General features: G+C 40.6%; 1 protein-coding gene across 3 annotated transcripts in view; it reads right to left on the minus strand.

The window, feature by feature from the left end:
- KLHL13 (kelch like family member 13) overlaps window positions 1-21,530 on the minus strand; it is a 199,812-nt gene that overhangs the window by 101,571 nt on the left and 76,711 nt on the right. The window contains exon 2 of one of the 3 annotated variants that reach the window (XM_042974024.1): window positions 19,404-19,464. In XM_042974024.1, the coding sequence (XP_042829958.1) occupies window positions 19,404-19,456 (53 nt within the window). In that variant the 5' untranslated portion in view covers window positions 19,457-19,464. Of the gene's footprint in view, window positions 1-19,403; window positions 19,478-21,530 lie in introns of those variants that run through there. The other 2 variants (XM_042974023.1, XM_042974025.1) reach the window with 2 other exon arrangements.

The following is a 21,530-nucleotide window of genomic DNA, read 5'->3' on the forward strand; positions in this document are numbered from 1 at the left end:
TGAGCTTCATTGTCTACTTAGGAGAGACTATTAAAAAAGTAATCATTACACCATGTCATATGATAGATGTTCAACCGAACGCTGGGGGAGGGGTGGAATATCACGTCGTTCTGTTGGGGGCGGGGAGCAGAGTTCACGGATCGAACAAGACCACAGGCTCAGAAGAGGGTCTGAATAATCCTCGAGAGGCTTTAATCACAGAAGAGGCCATGGTAACTCTCTCATCTGTACTTCAAAATATAAATCTGACAAAGACCTAATTTCCTGGATGAGAATAAATCCGATACTCCTAAAATATCAAATACTCTTCTCCCCTCATTGTTTGGTACCTGTGCCTGGCTGGTGCTCTAAGCATGTGCTTAACTCACGTGTTGGGTAATCCAAAAGTATCACAGAAATAGGAAAGACTGTGGCATATTTGGGGAAGGACCAAAAACACCATACAGCAACGGCAGAGGGTGCCAAATTGAGAAGTGGCAGAAAGTGGGGCTAGAAAGGTGGTTTGGAGTTCGGTATGAAGGGCTCTCCATGCCATGGGAAGGAAACTGGACTTCTTGAACTCGGGACCCCAACCTTAAATAACCAGGGAAAGGTAAACCAGGCAACAGGTTTTTAAATAATCTCCATTTTGGGGCGCCTGGGTGGCTCAGTCAGCTAAGCATCTGACTTCGGCTCAGGTCACGATCTCGCAGTTTGTGGGTTCGAGCCCCGTGTCGGGCTCTGTGCTGACAGCTCGGAGCCTGGAGCCTGCTTTGGATTCTGTGTCCCCCTCGCTCTCTCTCTGCCCCTCCCCCACCTGCGCTCTGTCTCTCTCTGTCTCTCAAAAATAATAAATGAACGTTAAAAAGAATTTAAAAAATAAGTAATCTCCATTTAAAAAATGATTATTATGAGATAGCAGTAGGGACTCCACAGACTAAACCATAATTACCTGAAAAATCATCTTACTCCCAACTGCCTCTTTTTCTGACAACTTATTCTATAATTAAGTAAAAGTCAAATCAGCAATAATAAACCAGTAAGTGAATTAATATCCATCTAAATAAAAGTACTCAAGTTGGGAAGCAGAAATACCATCAAATATAATGAAGAAAATATGGGTGTTGCCTGCAGGAAAGCATTATTTATAAGAATAACAACAATATGTATGTCACATGACTAACCATCCAATAGCAGGGTTAGTAAACATTAAAAATCAGGTTTGTAAGGAAAAGCATGACTGTAACTTAAAAGTCAAAATATAGAGAATGTCTATTCTCTTCCCCTTCCTGAATAGTTGAGTCCAAAAGCCATTTTAGGGTAAAGCAAAGAAGGTACCCTGGCCTGGGGAAGGAGGTGGGGGATAGAGTAGGCCCCTTTTGGGGCTTTAAGGATGAGGGTCCCTGCAGGGGAGCAGCACTGACGGCCTCCTGGCATGATGAGTTTAACTCTAAACCAAATGGGGAGGGTATTCATGCCGGGGGACAGCAGCCACAGCCAGGCAAGAATTGTTGCAGGCCAACACTTGAGGATGCAAAGGGCAATGATGCATCAGTAGGGTACTGACTACGCACAGGGGCATTGGTCAGAGAATGAGCCCCAGATTTGTTTCTCAGTGTTAAGAGATGAAGGGATAAAAATATGGGAAGAGAGAAATATAGAACGAGCTCCACGGTGTAGGACTGAAATTTGAGGTATTGATGAGAACTCACGGTTTTCAATATATAAAGATACTGAAATACTGACGTAAATGTATACATGGGTGTATAAATATACATACATACATTTCCTAGCTCTGTCCCGTGAAAGGGCCTGGAGGCAGCAAAACCCCAACAGTGAACACACACAGCACACGGATTTCATCTCCAGATACCACTGTCCACGACAAGGAACCAGGCTGGCTGATTCCATAATGCAAGGAAGTGCTCAGAAAGTAAAAGATAACTCAAAATTAAGGAAGAAAGACAGAAACGTGTCCAAAGGACATAGAAACCAACTCGAACGGGCTCCTACTGGCCACATCTAGGACCATTTGGCATCGAAATAAATAACAGATTATAATTCTTTGATTAAATTGGGAACTTACCAGAAGACCATGGAGGAGGGGGAAGGAAAAAAAAAAAAAAAAAAGAAAGAAAGGTTAGAGAGGGAGGGAGCCAAAACATAAGAGACTCTTAAAAACTGAGAACAGGGGCGCCTGGGTGGCTCAGTCGGTTAAGCGTCCGACTTCGGCTCAGGTCACGATCTCACGGCCCGTGAGTTCGAGCCCCACGTCGGGCTCTGTGCTGACAGCTCGGAGCCTGGAGCCTGTTTCGGATTCTGTGTCTCCTTTCTCTGACCCTCTCCCATTCATGCTCTGTCTCTCTCTGTCCCAAAAATAAACAAACATTAAAAAAAAATTTTTTAAAAACTGAGAACAAACTGAGGGTTGATGGGGGGTGGGAGGGATGGGAGGGTGGGTGATGGGCACTGAGAAGGGCACCTGTTGGGATGAGCACTGGGTGTGGTATGGAAACCAAGTTGACAATAAATTTCATATTTAAAAAAATAAATAAATTGGGAACCTAGGGCTACATGCTGATTAAAAACTAAGTGAAATATTAAAAGTGTGACGAGAAACAAGACATTGACAGAGTCTCAACATACTCCCAACACCCCACCCAGAAATATCACTAATTAGAACAAGCTGAGAAAGTACTTTTCCAGGGGAGAAACTAAGAGACACCACCTTAATCAACCTAACATCATCAACATGGGACAAATCAAAACCATGTGTCACCCGGCAGGATGCAATGAAAATACAGTATTGTTCCCGTGTGATTCCTGCCCAAGAATCAAAACCTGAATATAATCATGAAGAACCATTAAGACTAACCCAAACTGCAAACCATTCTACAAGGTAACTGGCCAATATAGTCTTCAAAGGTGTCAAGGTCATGGAAGCCTAGGAACAAAACTGAACAGACGTCACAATGAAACGCGATGCATGATCCTGAACTGGAACTTTTTGCCATCAAGAACACTTTGGGGCGAATTGGAAAAATGTGAATAGACTTGATTAGAATGTAGTGATGTATTAATGTTAATTTCCTGATTTTGATGGTTGAATTGAGGTTATACGGGAGAATGTTCTCATTTATAGGAATTATCCACTAGAGGATTTGGGGCTGATGGGCACTCTATCAGCAAGTTACTTTAAAATGATTCGAGAAGAAAAAACACAAAGTCCTGTGTACTGATCTTGCAGTTTTCTGTTAATTTGAGATTGTTTCAAAATAAAAAGAGTCACAACTGAAAAAGTGCTCATATAAATTTTGGCACATACATACAATAAAATAATTCTTAGGACGAGGCTGACGACAACTACAAGAAAAAATAACATGTGAGTGGTTATCATGTTCAGAAAGTGTGGAAAGCGCCTTACAAGCATACCTCATGTGATGCTACATAAAATGATGTTGAAAAGCAATGAGGGCACAAAAAATATCCTTGTTATATTAAGTGGAAAATGCGAACACAAAAGAGTATAGTATGAGCCACTTTTGTAAATCAACTATACACACATTTTATATGTACGCTTTAGATCCAAATATTGACTGACTGAATTGTGAACGATATGAATTTTCTTATTTTTTCATATGTATACCTTCTAAGTTTCAAAAATAATGATCATATTAATTTTGTAAAACAATTTATTTTTTTTAATTTTTTTTTAACGTTTATTTATTTTTGAGACAGAGAGAGACAGAGCATGAACGGGGGAGGGGCAGAGAGAGAGGGAGACACAGAATCGGAAGCAGGCTCCAGGCTCTGAGCCATCAGCCCAGAGCCCAACACGGGGCTCGAACTCACGGACCGCGAGATCGTGACCTGAGCTGAAGTCGGACGCTTAACTGACTGAGCCACCCAGGCGCCCCAAACAATTTATTTTATTTTATTTTATTTCATTTTATTTTATTTCATTTCATTTCATTTCAATTCTATTCTATTCTATTCTATTCTATTCTATTCTATTCTATTCTATTCTATTTTATTTTATTTTATTTTAGAGAGAGAGAGAGAGAGAGAGAGAGAGCATGAGCAGGGTTGAGGAGCAGAGGAAGAAAGAGAGAGAATCCCCAGACTCCATGCTCAACACAGAGTCCAACACGGGGCTCAATCCCATGACTCTGGGATCATGACCTGAGCCAAAATCAAGAGTCAGACATTCAACCGACTGAGCCACCCAGGTGCCCCAATATAATTTATTTTAAAATTTACCACCGAAAACAATGCAGAATAAAAACATGGGGGAAATGTTATTTATTATTATTAAAGAAAAGCATGATACAAAACTACACATAAGATAGGAGTCTAAATTTTGCCTTATAAAAAAAAAACAGGGGGCACCTGGGTGGCTCAGTCAGTTAAGTGGCCAACTTCGGTTCAGGTTATGATCTCACAGTTCGTGGGTTAGAGCCCTGTGTCAGGCTCTGTGCTGACAGCTCAGAGCCTGGAACCTGCTTCGGATTTTGAATCTTCCTCTCTCTGTCCCTTCCCCACTTGTGCTCTTTGTCTCTCTCTCTCTTTCTCAAAAATAAATATGAAAAAAATAAAACAACAACAAAAAACAGGATGGAAAAAATGACTGAAGGAAATATATCTAAATGTTAAAAGTAGTTAAATTTGAAAAAGGGGATTAAATTTTTTTTTTAATGTTTATTTTTTGGGGGGAACGAGTGGGGGAGGGACAGAGAGAGAGGGTAAGAGAAGATCCCAAGGAGGCTCTGGGGAGAGAGACAGAAAGAGAAATTCCCAAGCAGCCTGAGGTAGGGCTCAAATTCACGAACCGTGACATGACCTGAGCTGAAATCAAGAGTCGGACACTTAACCAACTATACTTTCCTGTATTTTCTAAGTTTTCTACCATGAATATAGACTAACATTGTAAGAAAAATGTTTTTTCTTCATTAGGTGATTAGGAAGGACTATTAATACAGAAAAGTGTTCATGGTATCATGTTGTGGAAGGAAAAAAAATACTGGGGTGTCTATCTGGCTCAGTCCATAGAGCATCCAACTCTTGACCTTGGGGTCGTGAGTTCAAGCCGCACGTTACTTTAAAAAAAAAACAAAAAATGATAAATTGTACATAATCCTGATGACTATGCAAAATATATGCATGGAAAAACAGCTGAAAGGAAGTACACCAACACAATAACTGGTTTATAATAGATAGGATGGAATAATGTGTGATTTCTTTTCTTTTCTGCATTTTCCAAAATTTCTATAATTTTCACATACACATATATCATCTTTAATGGGTGGGACATCTCTTAATAAGCGAAGGAAGTACATGGGGGTATTGGGACAAGCATTTATGATGAGTGTCTTAAAACATAATGTTTACAATAGAAAAAAGAGCCCTTATCTTAACACCCTCAGAAGAAAAAGACACAGCACGGAATAGTTGCCATGGATGTTGGGTAGGGTAGGGCAAAATGATGTCCCTCCCCCAAAGGTATCCACTTCCAAATCCCTGGGATCTGTGACTATGTTCCCTCACATAGCAGAAGAGACCTTGTAGATGTAATTAAATTTTCCTGAGATGGAGAGATTATCCTAGATTATCCAGTTGGGCTGAATACAACCATAAGGGTCCTTAAAATTAGAAGAAAGCAGACAAAGTCCAAGGGATGAGATGTGAGAAGAATTCAACCTACAGTTGCCGACTCTGTAGGTGGAGGAAGGATCCTCCTTGAAAGGAATGCAGGTAGCCTCTGGAAGCCGGGAAAAGCAAGGAAATGGGTTCACCCTTAGGGCCTCCAGAAAGGAAGGCAGCCCAGAAATGCCCTCCAGCACGGTCAAAGAATAAATCTGTTGTTTTAAGCACTAAGTTTGTGGTAATTTGATACAGCAGCAAGAGGAAACTAATACATGGGGGGTTATAGATAGCTGGAAAATAATCTGATGATTTTAGCAACTTGTTTTAAGGAAAAACAAGATAACTGAGGCAGGAGAGCAAGTCGGGCCTGAATTAACAATGTCGTTAACGGCCAGAGGTGTGCCTGGATGTAAATGTGTCATTAAGTACATCTTTTTTTTTTTTTTAATGTTTATTTTTGAGAGAGAGAGAGAGAGAGAGACACACACACACACACACACACACACACACACAGCATGAGCGGGGGAGGGGCAGAGAGAGAGGGAGACATAGAATCCGAAGCAGGATCCAGGCTCTGAGCTGTCAGCACAGAGCCCGATGCGGGGCTCAAACCCACAAACCATGAGATCATGACCTGAGCCGAAGTCGGACGCTTAACCGACTGAACCACCCAGGCGCCCCTGTCATTAAGTATATCTTTAAGGCCAAATACTACACTAGACATTCACTAGAACTGCACTCCTGGGGAAGTGTAGGACAGATTGTGTTGAGTTTCCCTTCTATTTTAATCTATGTCCCTCCTCCCCACTGATTACTAGATTAATACTTATTCCCGAGCCAACCCACAGAAAAGAAACCACTTCAACTATTTAGCTGGGAGAAAAAGTATTTTTACACATAAAAATAATGATAAAGGCTCCATCAATTTCACTGTAAGTTTATCACATCCACTGTACAATACTGAAAATTTGACAAAATACATTTTGCTATAGAAACTTGTTTTGGGGGGCACCCGGGTGGCTCAGTTGGTTGAGCGACCGACTTTGGCTCAGGTCATGATCTCGCGGTCTGTGGTCTGTGAGTTCGACCCCGCATCGGGCTCTGTGCTGACAGCTCGGAGCCTGGAGCCTGCTTCGGATGCTGTGTCTCCCTCCCTCTCTCTGCCCCTCCCCCACTCATGCTCTGTCTCTCTGTCTCAGAAATAAATAAACATTAAAAAAAAAAAAAACTAAAAAAAAGAAGAAACTTGTTTTTGGCTTTAAATCTACACGATGCATGTTTCTGATGTAAAAATGACACATAAGTGCGTCAAAATAAACCCCTGAATACTCACGTCTTGGCTCTTTTCCCTTGCTATGTGAGCTCAGAGAAGTTCTCTCACCTTTGCATATCAGATTCCCTGTCTTTTTACATTCAAGACGGTTGAATGCTATCTCTACCATCGTTTTCTATCTCTAAAGAAGTGTAGTCTGTCATTTGAGGAGCAAACTATAATTAGCAAAAGAAATAACCTTAACTGTGTTTTCAACTCCTTTCAAAAATCAACCAGAATTGATTCAGGGTCTACCTTGCGCGGGGAACAAAGGAAGGCAAGCGTATTGTGTCATTAATTTTCGAGGAAAGGAGAAAGTATTTCTGTTGGGGGGGGGCGGGGAAGGAGAAAGGAAAAGAAAGAAACGGGTAGCAGATTCAATAAACTGCCACTGTGACAATGACAGAGCCAGGGCCAAAAACACAGCGTTTCTCAAACTCCAAGCTCAGCACTGCATTCTGCCTTTTCCACAGAAGGTGGAAACTGGGTAAATGAAGCACCTTGAACGGGAGTGTGTGGGAGGGCAGGATCCAAAGCTCCTATGTCCCTCCTTTCTCCTTCATGTGACACGCGCAGACTGCAGGGTCTGCAGATCAAATAGGTCTTCTGTCCCCAGAGGTCTCCTCCGTTTGAGCACTGCCTTGGGGACCCTGGAGACAAAAGTGTGTTCTAGGTGGCCTCCCACGTGCTCCGACAGCCACCGAGGCTTGGGAAGGCAAAAAAAAAAAAAAAAAAAAAAAAAAAAAGGAACTTAGCTAAGCCTGACAGATTTGCCAACTCTGGACAATGGCTGATCTCAGGCAAGTTCGGACGAAGTTACGTAAGAGTGTTTTCAATAATGTGCCAAGGCAATATCAACGACACTCTCTATATCTAAGGCATGGCTCCTGTCAAGAACAACATCAAGTTTAATTTGAATTCACTCTGCTGTCTCTGTTATTTTGTTTCCCAGAAAACGGAGTGCTAAGATCAGACCCAGACAGAGTAGGGTTGCATGAGGGACACAGAGCTTCAAATGGCCATGGATGAATCCCAAAGGCAGGTACAGAAATGCTAATCCGATGAAAGGGTACAGCTTCCAAGAAAAAGTAAAGGTATACTTTTTTCCTGGTCATTTCAATGTGAAACGAAGCAATGGTCAAAAAAAAAAAAAAAAAAAAATGGGTTGAAGGGGTGCCTAGCCGGCTCAGTCGGTAGAGCATGCAACTCTTGATTTTGGGGTTATAGGTTCGAGCCCCAATTGGGTATAGAGATTACCTAAAAATAAAACCTTAAACAAAGCAAAAGTGTTGGGGGGGTTGGGAGTTGAAATCTCACACAACACTGATAACTAGAAAGACAAAGGAAAACTTTGTTTTCTGCCTATTTTTTTTTATTTAAAAAAATTTTTTTAATGTTTATTTTTGAGGGAGAGAGACAGAGCGTGAGTGGGAGAGGGGCAGAGAGAGAGAGGGAGACACAAAATCCAAAGCAGGCTCCAGGCTCCGAGCTGTCAGCACAGAGCCCAACGCGGGGCTCAAACTCACTAACTGTGAGATCACGACCCGAGCCGAAGTCGGATGCCTAACCGACTGAGCCACCCAGGCGCCCCTGTTTTCTGCCTGGTTTTAAAAAGCATCCACATTCATTAAGGCTCTGCATTATTTCATGGGTCCATATTCCTTGTCACCCAAAATAGAACCGAATGTAACCCAAAATAGAACATGACCCAGCTATGGTTCAGGAACCTTTCAAAATTTTACATCGTCTTTTAACACTCTCCCTGCAACTGCATTTGCTGGGAAGATGAAAAGGGAGGGAAATGAAAGATAAGAAAAAGGAGAGAAGTGAAAAGTTTTTAAAGAAAACCTTACTTTTATCCCCTTTCAAGCTCCCAATTCATTTATAGCACTGAACCTATCCGTCAGAATGTATGCATACACCCAAAGTAAGCAGAATTGGCTCGGCCTTAGGGGTCAACGCCACGGGTAGCAGATAAGAAGGCCTGCACAAAACTTAGAGCTATTCCTTTTTATTCATCTGCTGCCCTCTCTTAAAAGATCATCATGGAACTGGTTAACCATCAACTACCTACCATGTATTAGTTTGTCAGGAATTAGTGAACCAGTTAATGGAAACACATTTAGGGCAGGTGACACAGGATAGTCAACCCCACCCCCACCCCCCTCCTGCCAACACTCAGGGAGCTCACAATCCAAGGAAGGAGACAGACAGGCAGAAGGTTAAAGGCACAGACTCTGGGGCTGAACTTCCTGGGTCTGAACCCCGCATCCAGGCGCATTAGTGTGTGACTCAGGCACCTTAACATAAACCCTCTGTGCCTCAATTTCTTGTTTGTCGAATGAGAATAATGATAGGGATTATTATGAAAACAAGATAAATTAATATATAGGGCTTGAATCTGGCACAAGGCAAATGCTATTTAAGTATTAGCTATTATAATGACTATTGCCAATGGAACTATTAATACTATTTATTGGGACTTTGATCGTCGCTACCACTACCATAGAAATAAGGAACAGGAGGCGCCCGGGTGGCTCATTCGGTTAAGCGTCCAACTCTTCATTTCTGTTCAGATCGTGACTCAGGCCCTGATCTCACAGTCTGTGTGGAGCCCGCTTGGGGTTCTCTCTCCCTTCCTCTCTCTCTGCCCCTCCTCCACTCGCACTAGAAGCCACCTGCACTTTGTGGCTTTGTGGACCTCCCTCCATCTTCCAAGAGTGTGGCTCTAGCTTGTCTCCATCTTCGTATCTCCTTCTTCTGCCTCTGACTCCTCTTGTGCCCCCGTTAGACCCTTGTGATGACATTGGGCCCATCTCAACCCCGTCATGTCTGCAAAGTCCTTTTTGCCATGCGCAGTTATCAGCCAGAGGGTCTGGGGATTAGGCTGTGGCCATCTTTGAGGGGCCATGATTCTGACGACCACAGGTAGTATTTGCCAGATTTCTTCACTGTAAAGGTATTTTTTTTTCCGTTCCACACTCTCTTCCTCGAAAGTGAGTCAGGAAGTCCAAACTCAAGGCAGGAGGGAGATGAAGTTCTTTTTCTTCGATGGGGAAAATGCATACATATAAACCCACTTACACACACACATACACATATATAAAATTTGGAATTCTGTAAGGAAGATTTGTGTCTTCTCCCTCATTTATTTTTTTCCAATTGCTCATTTCTATCAGTACTGACTCATGGGTAGAAGTCTGAGAAAGGGGTTGGATTAGCACCCAAGAGCACAGAGAGAGGGACAACAGTTAATCCAATCACTCAGCAAATTTTTATTAAGTAATATGTAAAAGTGATAAATAATAAACACAGAAAGAAGGAAAATGCAGAGATTTAAACTGAGGTGATGTCACACTAAACAGGTGGCTATTTCAGATTGGGTAGTCAAAGAGAATCTCTCAAAGGGAAGAACATTTAAGTGGGGATGTGAAAAGAAGAGCCAGCCACACAAAGACCACGGGGAAGGATGTTCCAGACAAAGGGAACAGCCAGTACAAAAGCCATTCCGGGAATCTTTCTTCCTTTGAGAATAAACAAACAGAAAAACAGCTAGCACGGGGCCAATGAAAATGTATCGAAAAACGAGGAAAAGATTTGTCATCATAAACACTCAGGGAAAGAGCAGAACTCTGCAAATGCTTTCACATAGGAGCCAGAAAACAATGTCAAAAGCCTCTGACATATTCAAGAGAAGAAAACATGGTCTCAATAAACCAGGAAGAGGAAGTCAAATACGGTAACAAGATCACATGAGGAAAGTGTAAATTATATTGGCCAACTGCAAGGAAACTCAACCAGAGTAACAACCAAAACGTACGTTGGAGGGAGTAAACAGATTTGACACAGTATAAAACAACTTCATGAAACAGACGGAAAAAAGATAAATATTAAAGCGAGACGAGAAAAGATGATACTATATTAATACCCCCAAAGTGGGTGCAAATGTGAACTAAATAGTTCATATTAAGAAATCATTTGTCCCATGGAAGAGTTTATACTTTATAGCTATTGCGTCTCTAACAAGTTTTTATTGGCATGTGAAAATGCTCCTGAGACAACTAAGGAAATTAGCAGGATACAGACATGATATATACAGTATAGAAAACAATGAGTGCTTCCATTTACTGAGAACTTATGTACCATGTGCCAAGACCTATCTTCAAAACATTTTATTTTATCCTCAGAGAAACCCCACGCCGTGATACTATTTTATTTTATGGATGAGAAGACAGACCGAGAGAGGTTAAGAAACCTTCCCAAGTTCACACAGCTGCAAAGGAGCAGAGCTTGATCTTAACTTACATTGGGCCGACTTCAAAGCCTCTGCTCTTAACCACAACTCTGAAACCAGATCCCATTCAATAATTACAAACTCGGTTACATTTTTAAAAACACCAGGGCGCCTGGCTGGCTCAGTAGATTAAGTGTCTGACTCTTGGTTTCTGCTCAGGTCGTGATCTCACGGATCGTGGGTTCGAGCCCCACATCGGGCTCTGTGCTGACAGCACAGAGACTGCTTGGGATTCTCTCTCTCTTTCTGCCCTCTCCTCTCTCTCTCTCTCAAAAATAAATAAACATTAAAAAAAGAATAATGTTTAAAAATTTTTTAAAAATGAAAAAGCATCATAGGACTAGAGTAAAAATCCACCAAGGAGCTAACAGAGATTACCTTAAGTGATTATCTCCACTGTGTATATATAATTTTCTATTTTTAAGTGCTCTATAGTAAACACGTATTGCTTGTAGAGTCAAAACAAAATGGTGGAGAAGGGAATAAAGAACTTTTTAGGCTGGGACTCACGAAAAAAATTTAGACTTAAGATACAAATGTTAAGGTCTTCAGACCTTAACACATAGTTAGAGATTCAGGTAATGGCTGTAGATGAGCCTGCCCAGAAAGAATGTGTAGAATATGTACAGAATTAAAGAAGAGGAGTAAGGGAAGTAATTCCTCTCCCGGGAAAAGAAATAGTTTCTATGGCTTGGAAAACTCCTCTAGATAGATTAGACACGCAACATCACTAATACATTCGTGTCCTTTGTATGAAGGCACACAACTCTTCAGCGAGAGGAACAAGTATGCTGTTAAACTGCACATGTGCCCATGGCAATATATTATGACATAATAATGGGTAACCAAAACCTATTGAATAGCTGAGCCAAAATAAAAGTCCATTAGATAAAATGTAACTGGCCTCAGAAATTCACACATTGTCCTCTCATCGTATAATCTTTATAGGCATCTTCCTAGCCTAAGATTTCAGTTTATTATAATCATAGCCTCACTTACTTCAGCAAAGGAAAAACTAGATCCTCATAAGTTTTCAATCCTTAAAAGGCACAGAAAAACATATCTTTCTGAAAGTTTATAAAGCCAAATTACGAAAACAGTAATAAAAGGGCTTATCTTCAAAGACTGGTCATCCTTGAATGTAATCAAACAGCTGTTTATTTATCACCTACTATGTGCTTAGGCTTAATAATATAATGATATAATTCCAGACTTTTAAAACTAAAAGGAACGATGGTATCTTCCAATCCTTAAATTTTACAGAGGAGGACAGTGCTTGACAAATAGTAAAGGATCAATATTCTTAAATATCTAATGAACTGAATCAAACCCTGTGTTCCCTTAACATCATACACTATTAAGAAATAACTATAGGGGCGCCTGGGTGGCTCCGTCGGTTAAGCGTCCGACTTTGGCTCAGATCACGATCTCGCGGTCCGTGAGTTCCAGCCCCGTGTTGGGCTCTGTGCTGACAGCTCAGAGCCTGGAGCCCATTTCGGATTCTGTGTCTCCCTCTCTCTCTGCCTCTCCCCTGTTCATGCTCTGTCTCTCTCTGTCTCAAAAATAAATAAACGTTAAAAAAAATTTTTTTTAAAAGAAATAACTATATATTATGTCGGTTAAAAAAAAAAAGTGTGAGCTTTTTCCTAGAATCTGTACTGAATTTCATGAGCCTATTTTACGATTTTAATGATTGTCACTTAATATTCAATTACTTAACTATAAGTAGGGCTTGACTGTGGGAAGCAAAACTACCCAATTTAACCAAATAAAATCATCAGCAACAAATAACTGTTGACAAACGTTGTACGTTCTCAAATATTTAATGCATGCCTATTATGCACAATATTCTGTATTATATATGATATAAACACACAGTAGATATAGTTAGTCACTCGCTCAAAGGACGCCCTTAATGATGGTATAAGCAAAGACATGCTGAAATTACTTTAATGCAGGACCATATGTGATAAAATTCATTGCCCGGGTAAAACCGTTCAGAGGCAAAAGAGACCCCACTGATCTGCTTGGATCAATCGAGAAAGGCTTTAGGTAGGGCATGGAATTTGATCGAGGTCTTGAAGAACAGGTGAGATTTCAATAGTAAGAGACAGGAAAAGGCAATCTGGGTGACATTATCAGATGAGCAATTTTATGTCATTAAAAACATTTTTTTTAATGTTTATTTTTGAGACAGAGAGAGAGAGAGAGAGAGAGAGAGATTGCAAGACTAAAAGCATGAGCAGGGGAGGCGCAGAGAGAGAGGGAGACACAGACCCCGAAGCAGGCTCCAGGCTCTGAGCTGTCAGCGCAGGGCCCAATGAGGGGCTTGAACCCACGAACCGTGAGATCATGACCTGAGCCGAAGTCAGACACTTAACCGACTGAGCCACCTAGGGCCCATATTTCATTTTTTTAAAGTTTATTTATTTATTTTGAGAGAGAGAGCATGCGCCCATGTGCACGCGCACGAGTCGGGATGGGGCAGAGAGACAGAGGGAGAGACAGAATCCCAAGCAGGCTCCGCGCTGATGGCCATGGAGCCCGAGGCGGGGCTCGATCTCGCGAACCACGAGATCATGACCTGAACTGAAATTACACCTAATTAACCGACTGAGCCACCCAGGCGCAATTAGCAAAGATCACTTTGACTAGAATGTGAAGAATCTAGTTGAACAGCAAACACTGTCAAATTTACCCTTCAATATTTCACAACTCCGTCTGCAAAGATGGAGTTCCCTCCTGACCTCACCTTTGTTTCAGATGCTCCTCGTGTCTTATACCGGCTACTACAATAGTCACCTGACCGGCAGGGAACCACGTGTTAGCATTCACGGCTCTAGCGCTAACACCTGGCCCGGTGAGTGGTACATGATACTTGTTAAAGGGATGGCAACCTTATTATGTAGAGTCCAGCACTCTGTTTCCTGTATTGCAAGTACCAGACAATTATTTTACACCGTGGTTGATTTATCACAGTACTTTTAGAAAACCGGAACACCGTCAGCCTTGCACATCGTTGCAGAGATCCTTATTAGGGCTAGGAACCCCATCAAAAACTACCACCAACACAACACCAAAGGGGTGACTCTTAGCGCCGTGTGCCCTCTCAGACATGACCATAATGTGTTGTGAGGATGACGCTCAGATAGAAATGCCGTTCGCAGCGAAGTAAGCCACGTGTGGCCGATCTTTCCCAATACCTCATGAGTCGCGGGACTGAAACTTCAGATAGGGTAAAACGTACGATGAACGGTACACTGCAAGACTAAAAGCATCTAAGACTGGTAAGAGGTTAATGTCCTTTTGTATTGGCGCCCCCACCCTTAATTCTTTTTCTTTCTACATGCTTTGTTAATTTTGCATAGCACTTTTCTGCAATATATATTTTTCTATCCGACCCTACCCCTACATTCACCAAAATATAAGCTCAATGAGAACAAAAGATTCATCACTTTTCATCATATTTCACCACAGGAGAGTGTTTAGTACTTAGTGATCACAGAGCACGTGTTTGTTGAATTACACACAGAAGAAATTGTTAGATTTTTTTTTTTGATTGGCAATTACTATATGCCAGACATTGTGTTAAGCAATGGGGATACATTTAATACATTCATTATCTTATTTGAATAATTACCTTACATTCCTGTTAAATTTATATAATAATTTGGGAAGAGTTCAGGTTTTTGTTTTGTTTTGTTTTGTTTTGTTTTAAGTAGGCTTCATGCCCAATTGTGGAGTTTGAATTCGTGACCCTGAGATTAAGTAAGACCTAAGCTGAGATCGAGTCAGATGCTTAACTGACTGAGCCACCCAGGCGCCCCAAAAGGTACTGTTTCTTCATTTATTTAAAATTTTTTTTTAACGTTTATCTATTTTTGAGAAGAGAGAGACAGAGCATGAGTGGGGGAGGAGCAGAGAGAGAGGGAGACACAGAATCTGAAACAGGCTCCAGGCTCTGAGCCGTCAGCACAGAGCCCGACGCGGGGCTTGAACTCACGGACCGTGAGATCACAACCTGAGCCGAAGTCGGACGCTTAACCGACTGAGCCACCGAGGCGCCCCCAAAAGGTACTCGTTCTTCATTTTTACCTTATATCCCACTACTTTTTAGCACTCATTAGAGTTCTATCAACTAAGAAGTTGTTTTTAAGTCTTACCTTTCATAGGTACATAAGCCTATCTTCTAAAACTTGATCACTTTTTTTTCTTGGCTCTTCCTTTCCATTACCTATGCTACTTTACTGACATTGGCCAGAACTTATAAATATATATTAAGTAATGATGGTTGTAGGTATCTTTGTTTTGTTTCTGCCTATGGAACTACTCCCACATTTGACATTAAGTATGATGCTGTGCTGTTGGTTTTAGAGAGAGAATTCTTTTTCTTGTTAAGAGAGCAAGCTTCCATCACATTTTTTTAAATGTATTTTTTAAGAGGCACCTGGGTGGCTCAGTGGGTTAAGCATCCGTAGTTTCGAGTCAGGTCATGATCTCACATTTGTGAGTCTGAGCCCTGCGTCGGGCTCTGTGCTGACAGTTCAAGAGCCTGGAGCCTGCTTCGGATTCTGTGTCTCCCCCTCTCTCTGCTCCTCCCCTGCTCATTCTCTCTCACTCTCTCTCTCTCTCAAAATAAATAAACTTTTAAAAAAAATAAAAAAAATAAATGTTTTTTTTTTTTTGTAATCTCTATACCCAACATGGGACCCAAACTCACAACCCCAAGAGTCGCATGCTCTACCGACTAAGCCAGCCAGGCGTCCCTCACATTTTTATTCTTGAAACGGGTGCTGAATTTTTTCAAACACCTTCACCATTTTTTCTTTTAAGGAGATCTATCAACAGGATGCATCATATGACTTTCATAGTACTAAACAATTAACACTCTGGGATGAAACATTCTCAGTCACAGAGGGTTAATTTTTTGCATACATTCCTAAATGTGTTTGGGTTATATTTTATTTCGAATCCATAATTGATCTATAATTTGTGTACACAAACAAGCAACCTTTTTCTCAGATTTTGATACCTGAATTCTGCAGCATCATAAAATGAATGGGGCAGTTTTCCATCATTTTCTATGCTCTGAATCATTTTATTAAGTATCAGAGAATTATCGGTTTCTTTCAAAGAAGTCTTATTTATAATAAGAAAGATTAGAACAGCAGGAAATCAAAAGTCGCTGTGTTATAAACTAGGCGGTCACACAACTAGTTCCTTATGCCTTGTCAAGTATGGCTCAGGTTCCAATTCAGTTACCTCGTCATGTACAAAGGTATTAACTTAGAATTAAAACTACAAAAAGACTCAGGGTGCCTGGGTGGCTCAGTCGGTTAAGCGGTTGACTTCGGCTCAGGTCATGATCTCAAGGTTTGTGGCTTTGAGACCCGCGTCGGGCTCTGTGCCGACAGCTCAGAGCCCGGAGCCTGCTTCGGATTCTGTGTCTCCGTCTCTTTCTGCCCCTCCCTTGCTTGTGCTCTGTCTCTCTGTCTCTTAAAAATAAATAAACGTTAAAAAAAATTTTTTTAATAAAAAAAAAAACTACAGAGACTTTTCTTTTATAAAGTGTTCTTATTAACTATTCAGATTCTTTGGTTTCTGGTCAAGAATGAACTTATAATGTGAGGGCTAAAACCATAACATTTCAGGAAGAAAGCCTCAAATTTGGGAGGGCAAGGGTTTCCTGGCTAAGATGCAAAAAGCATGAGTATAAAAGAAAAAAAGGATCAATTGAACTTCATCGAAATAAAAAAAAATTCTGCTCATCAAAAGCCACAAAAATGGGACGGCAAGCCACAGACTGGAAGAAAATATTTATGATGCAATATATCTAAATATTCAGAATAAACTTAAAAACTCCTCAAATGCAAAAAGAAAACAACAAGCCAAATTTTAAAATGGGCAAAGGATTCGAACAGATACTTCTAAAAGATAGACAAATAGCTAATATGCATATGAAAATATACTCGCATCATTACACATGAGGAAAATGCAAAGTGAAATCCATAATGAGAAGCCACTACATACTCAAGAGAATGGCTAAAATTAAAAAGGGTACCTAGGCGTGCCTGGCTGGCTCAGTCAGTAGAGCATGCGACTCTTGATCTCAGGATCGTGAGTTCAAGCCCCATGTTAGGTGTGGAGCCTAGTTAAAAGTAAATAAAAAACAATGGGGCGCCTGGGTGGCTCAGTCGGTTAAGCGTCCGACTTTGGCTCAGTTCATGATCTCGCGGTCTGTGAGTTCGAGCCCCGCGTCGGACTCTGTGCTGACAGCTCAGAGCCTGGAGCCTGCTTCAGATTCTGGGTCTCCCTCCCTCTCGGCTGCTTCCCCACTCTCACTTTATCTCACTATGTCTCTCAAAAATAAATAAATGTAATAAAAAAATTAAAAAATAAAGACCGTCTTTAAAAAGAAAGAAAGAAAGAAAGAAAGAAAAGAAAATGGATAAACAAATTGTGGTATAGTTAAAAAAAAAAAAAAAAGGAATGCCACACAGCAGTAAAATAGAAATAACTACTGATACCTGCAGGGATCACGATAAATTTCAAAAACATTATTTCAAAATTTCAAAAAAACTAAAGAAGCCATACACTAAAGAATTCAACAGTGTGTCTCACTCCATTTACATGAAGTTCAAGAACAAGCAACGCTACCACATTAGTCAGCATAATCGTTCTCTTCAGAAGGAGTGGAGGCGACAGAAAGACTAGAAAGGGGAACAAGGTAATTCTCTGGCGGGGTGGAATTGTTTTATATCTTGCTCTGAGCTGTGGTAACCTGGATGTGTGCATGCGTAAAAAACGATCGAGATGTGTACTTACGTGCTTGCATATTTTACTGCATTTAATTATAGCTCCATAAAAAGTAATGGAAACAAATTCAAGTATGCTATAACTACCTCCGTTATGGACTTGACCTTTGGAAGTCAGCCCTTCCACTATTTCCTCTTCCAAATGTGTGTTATAGACCCTCCTACTCAGCGGTGCTTGGACCCCACAGACTCAATGCACTGTTAGGAATTCACCCCCTCCCCCCGGTTATTCTTTTCTTCTCTCTTTTCCCTCAACATGGCCACACATTATTCCTGCTATGACTTACTTGCTTTCTGTGTCTCTGAAGAAGTCTACCTTACGGCACCTTGCCCACACGACAGTACACATTTCAATCAACAGGCACCCTTCATATATTATTTCCCTAACAGGATTATTATGTAAAATCCCTAGTATTGTATCTGTCGAATAACTGACTTTATATACATCCCCTTCTTACTTCGAACTTTTCTGTCTTTTCATGCTCTTCTAAGATGCACCTATTTTAAAGCATATCAGAATTCAGAAACACAATATTATATTTCCAAATAGTTAAAATCCCACATTCACGTTTCAAGAATAGCACCAACATACCATGCATTATTTGCCAAGCTCTCTCTCTCTCTACATACCCCATAAACACCCATGTAATCCTTAAAACAACCAATATTATTATCCCCAATTCATAGATGAGAAAGTTAAGGTACGTGTGCAATTAAGAAATTTGCACAAGTCTAGACGACTAATAAGCGTTTGAGCCATGATGTACACAACTCCAGCATATTACTTCCAACGATTCACCCAAACCATACAATTCAACTATTGGGAACAAGGGATACTCTTTCACACCTACAAAGCAAAGGCTACGTTTCTTTAAACCATGACTTTAAAATCACAAGTTGTCAGAGAAAGTTCTGAATTTCTCATTACAGCCTGAAAAAAGCTTTAACTGGATTTTTGAATAACAGAAATGTACAATCACAGGGCAGTGCTATTTTAAAAACTACTTGGTTGAGACATCTATTGTCAAGCAATGGATACCCGTATGTATTCACTGATATGCTTAGAACAAAAACTTCAAGTCAATGGCTCCATTTACTGAATGTCAGGGGGTCACAACTCACACTAATTATGATTTCCAATTTTATTCTCTATTTTTTTGTCAGCTCAGAACCCATGGTCACTGACATGTTCTTCATTCCATCTCTCATTCCTTTGTTCATTCTTTTGTTCACTCACGCAGCAAATAGTGTCTATTAATCCAGGCATTCAACACATATTCATTAAGTACCAACTTCAGGTATAAACACAGGCAGAAGAGACATTATATAACTTATAAGCAAATTGCTTCCATAAATATACCGGTTACGGAGTATTGCAGCAACTGATTCCCCTCTATGAAGATGATCCATCATCTCTAAAACTGGGATAATGACCTGTTCAGGAGGAAAAGAAGTCAATATTTACTATAAAAATCAATACTAAAATTTTCAAATTATTCTATCTATGTAATACGTGACACATTTTGTGACCGAAAGACAAAAATGTACGTCCATGTTCCTGACGTCCATATTCTAGCTTATGAAAATTAAGAAAATGAAGAGCGTTAAAGGAATTGAATCTGCAATTGTTAAATTATCTTCAAAATTCCAGAGTGGCTCATTAGACAGTATCGACTACATTTCTGGTGAAATCATTAGAATAACAACCAGGTACACAGGAAGTTCGATTAACCCTAAGGAGACCTGAGATCCTGCATGAAGTTGGGGGAGACCAGAGAAGTTAGAGGTGAAGAGTGGAGGCCAACATTTGCCAAGGAGATACACAGCCCTACATCCCACGTTACCAGGAGCACACGAAGTCTCAAAAGCCCGTAAGCAGGGCCCACAATTTTAGAAGTGGTTGGTCAGAATTAAAGCTAGAAAGGTATAATAAGATTTTGAAAGCTTCAAAATACAGAATAGGTAACAGGGGGGTTGTTTTCTTGATCTGGACTGAATTTTTATTTCGGTGGTGGTTTTTTAATGGAAAAAGAGCAGGTGGGGTTATAGCAAACTAAGTCTAATATACTGTTTCTAGTAAATGTGAATGCTTTGCATGGGAGATGTAGAGTATATTTCACGTGCTCTATTGATTTCAAATATATTGGGAAGCAGGAATGTATATTTTAGTTAAAGGTTTCTTGTTGATAAAATCAATTTACTGCACTGGGGAGATAAAAATGTAGACTATGCAATTTAGTTTGTTTATATAATTGTTTGTAATGAAGCTATGTAAAGACCTAAAATAATTAAGCTAGAGAAAAAGGTTCTCTTCATTGTTTCCTGCCTTCTATTTCTTGGGTCTTCATAATTCTAAAAAAAAAAAAAATCAAATGGCAATATAGCATTTATATTTATTTACACAATCATATTTTCTGTTATTACAAGAAACTGAGTAGCCTCAATGAAAAAAAGTTTTAAGCATCTCAAAACCAACTGACCTTTGACTTACCTTTTCCAAAAATGTTGAAGCGGTGAGAGAATTTTGAGGTGTTGAGAAACTTTTTTACGTTTTAGTTTAGAAAGAGACCGTGCAAGCAGGGGAAGAGGGGCAGAGGGAGAGAGAGAGGGGGGATTTCAAGCAGGTTTCACGCCCTGCACGGAGTCCAACGTGGGGCTCAATCCCACGACCCTGGGATCACGCATGGCCTGAGCGGAAACCAAGAGTCAGACGCTCGACTGCCTGAGCTACCCAGGCGCCCCAGAGCTGTTGAGAAATTTTAATTGTTTTTTTTAGGCTCTACAACTGTTGTTTTAGAAGGTGTGCCAAGAGGTAAACAGCCACAGCTAGACTGTTCTTAGGAATCTGGCAATGTGAAAATAAATAATTCATGTCCCTTTTCATCAACTACATCTAGAGTGGAACATATAGGTCCCCAGAATGAGGTATTAGAACTTTCACTCGATCCCACGGTTTCAATGAATCCACCGGCTGCACTATATCTCAGAGTCTGGGGCTTTCCCATCCAAAGCCTCCAGATAATAAACCTCTGGTTTCCCAAGGCACAGAGTAGTGGATGTCGTCGGGACATGGAACTCCACCCACTTACTATAAAGACTTTCAAAGAACAGCCCACATTTTCAATCTCAAGATTTATTCCTGCCTTCTGCAGACCAGATGCCTCTGAGTGTGGAAATATGAGGAGTTCTATGGGAAGAATATGTTGGTTTCTCCCAAAAGTTCGTGTCGGGAGAGATTCTGAAGTTGTAACTTCCTCTGACCAGGTAAAAGATTAGTTTAAACTACACGATTGTCAATGTTTCCACTCCTGTTCTTTGTCCTTTCGAATTTTTCCATTTCTTCAGTCTCGCGTTAGTGAACTTAGGAAGGGAGAGGAAGTAAACAATGTAAACAGTGACCCATTTATGCAAGATTTAACTAACACTAGCTGTTTTCAATCAAGGAATCTGTATGACCAAATATATATATTAGAAAATTAACACTGCT

This window comes from Panthera tigris, chromosome X (genome assembly GCF_018350195.1).
Source record: "Panthera tigris isolate Pti1 chromosome X, P.tigris_Pti1_mat1.1, whole genome shotgun sequence".
In the NCBI taxonomy this organism is placed as follows: domain Eukaryota; kingdom Metazoa; phylum Chordata; class Mammalia; order Carnivora; family Felidae; genus Panthera; species Panthera tigris.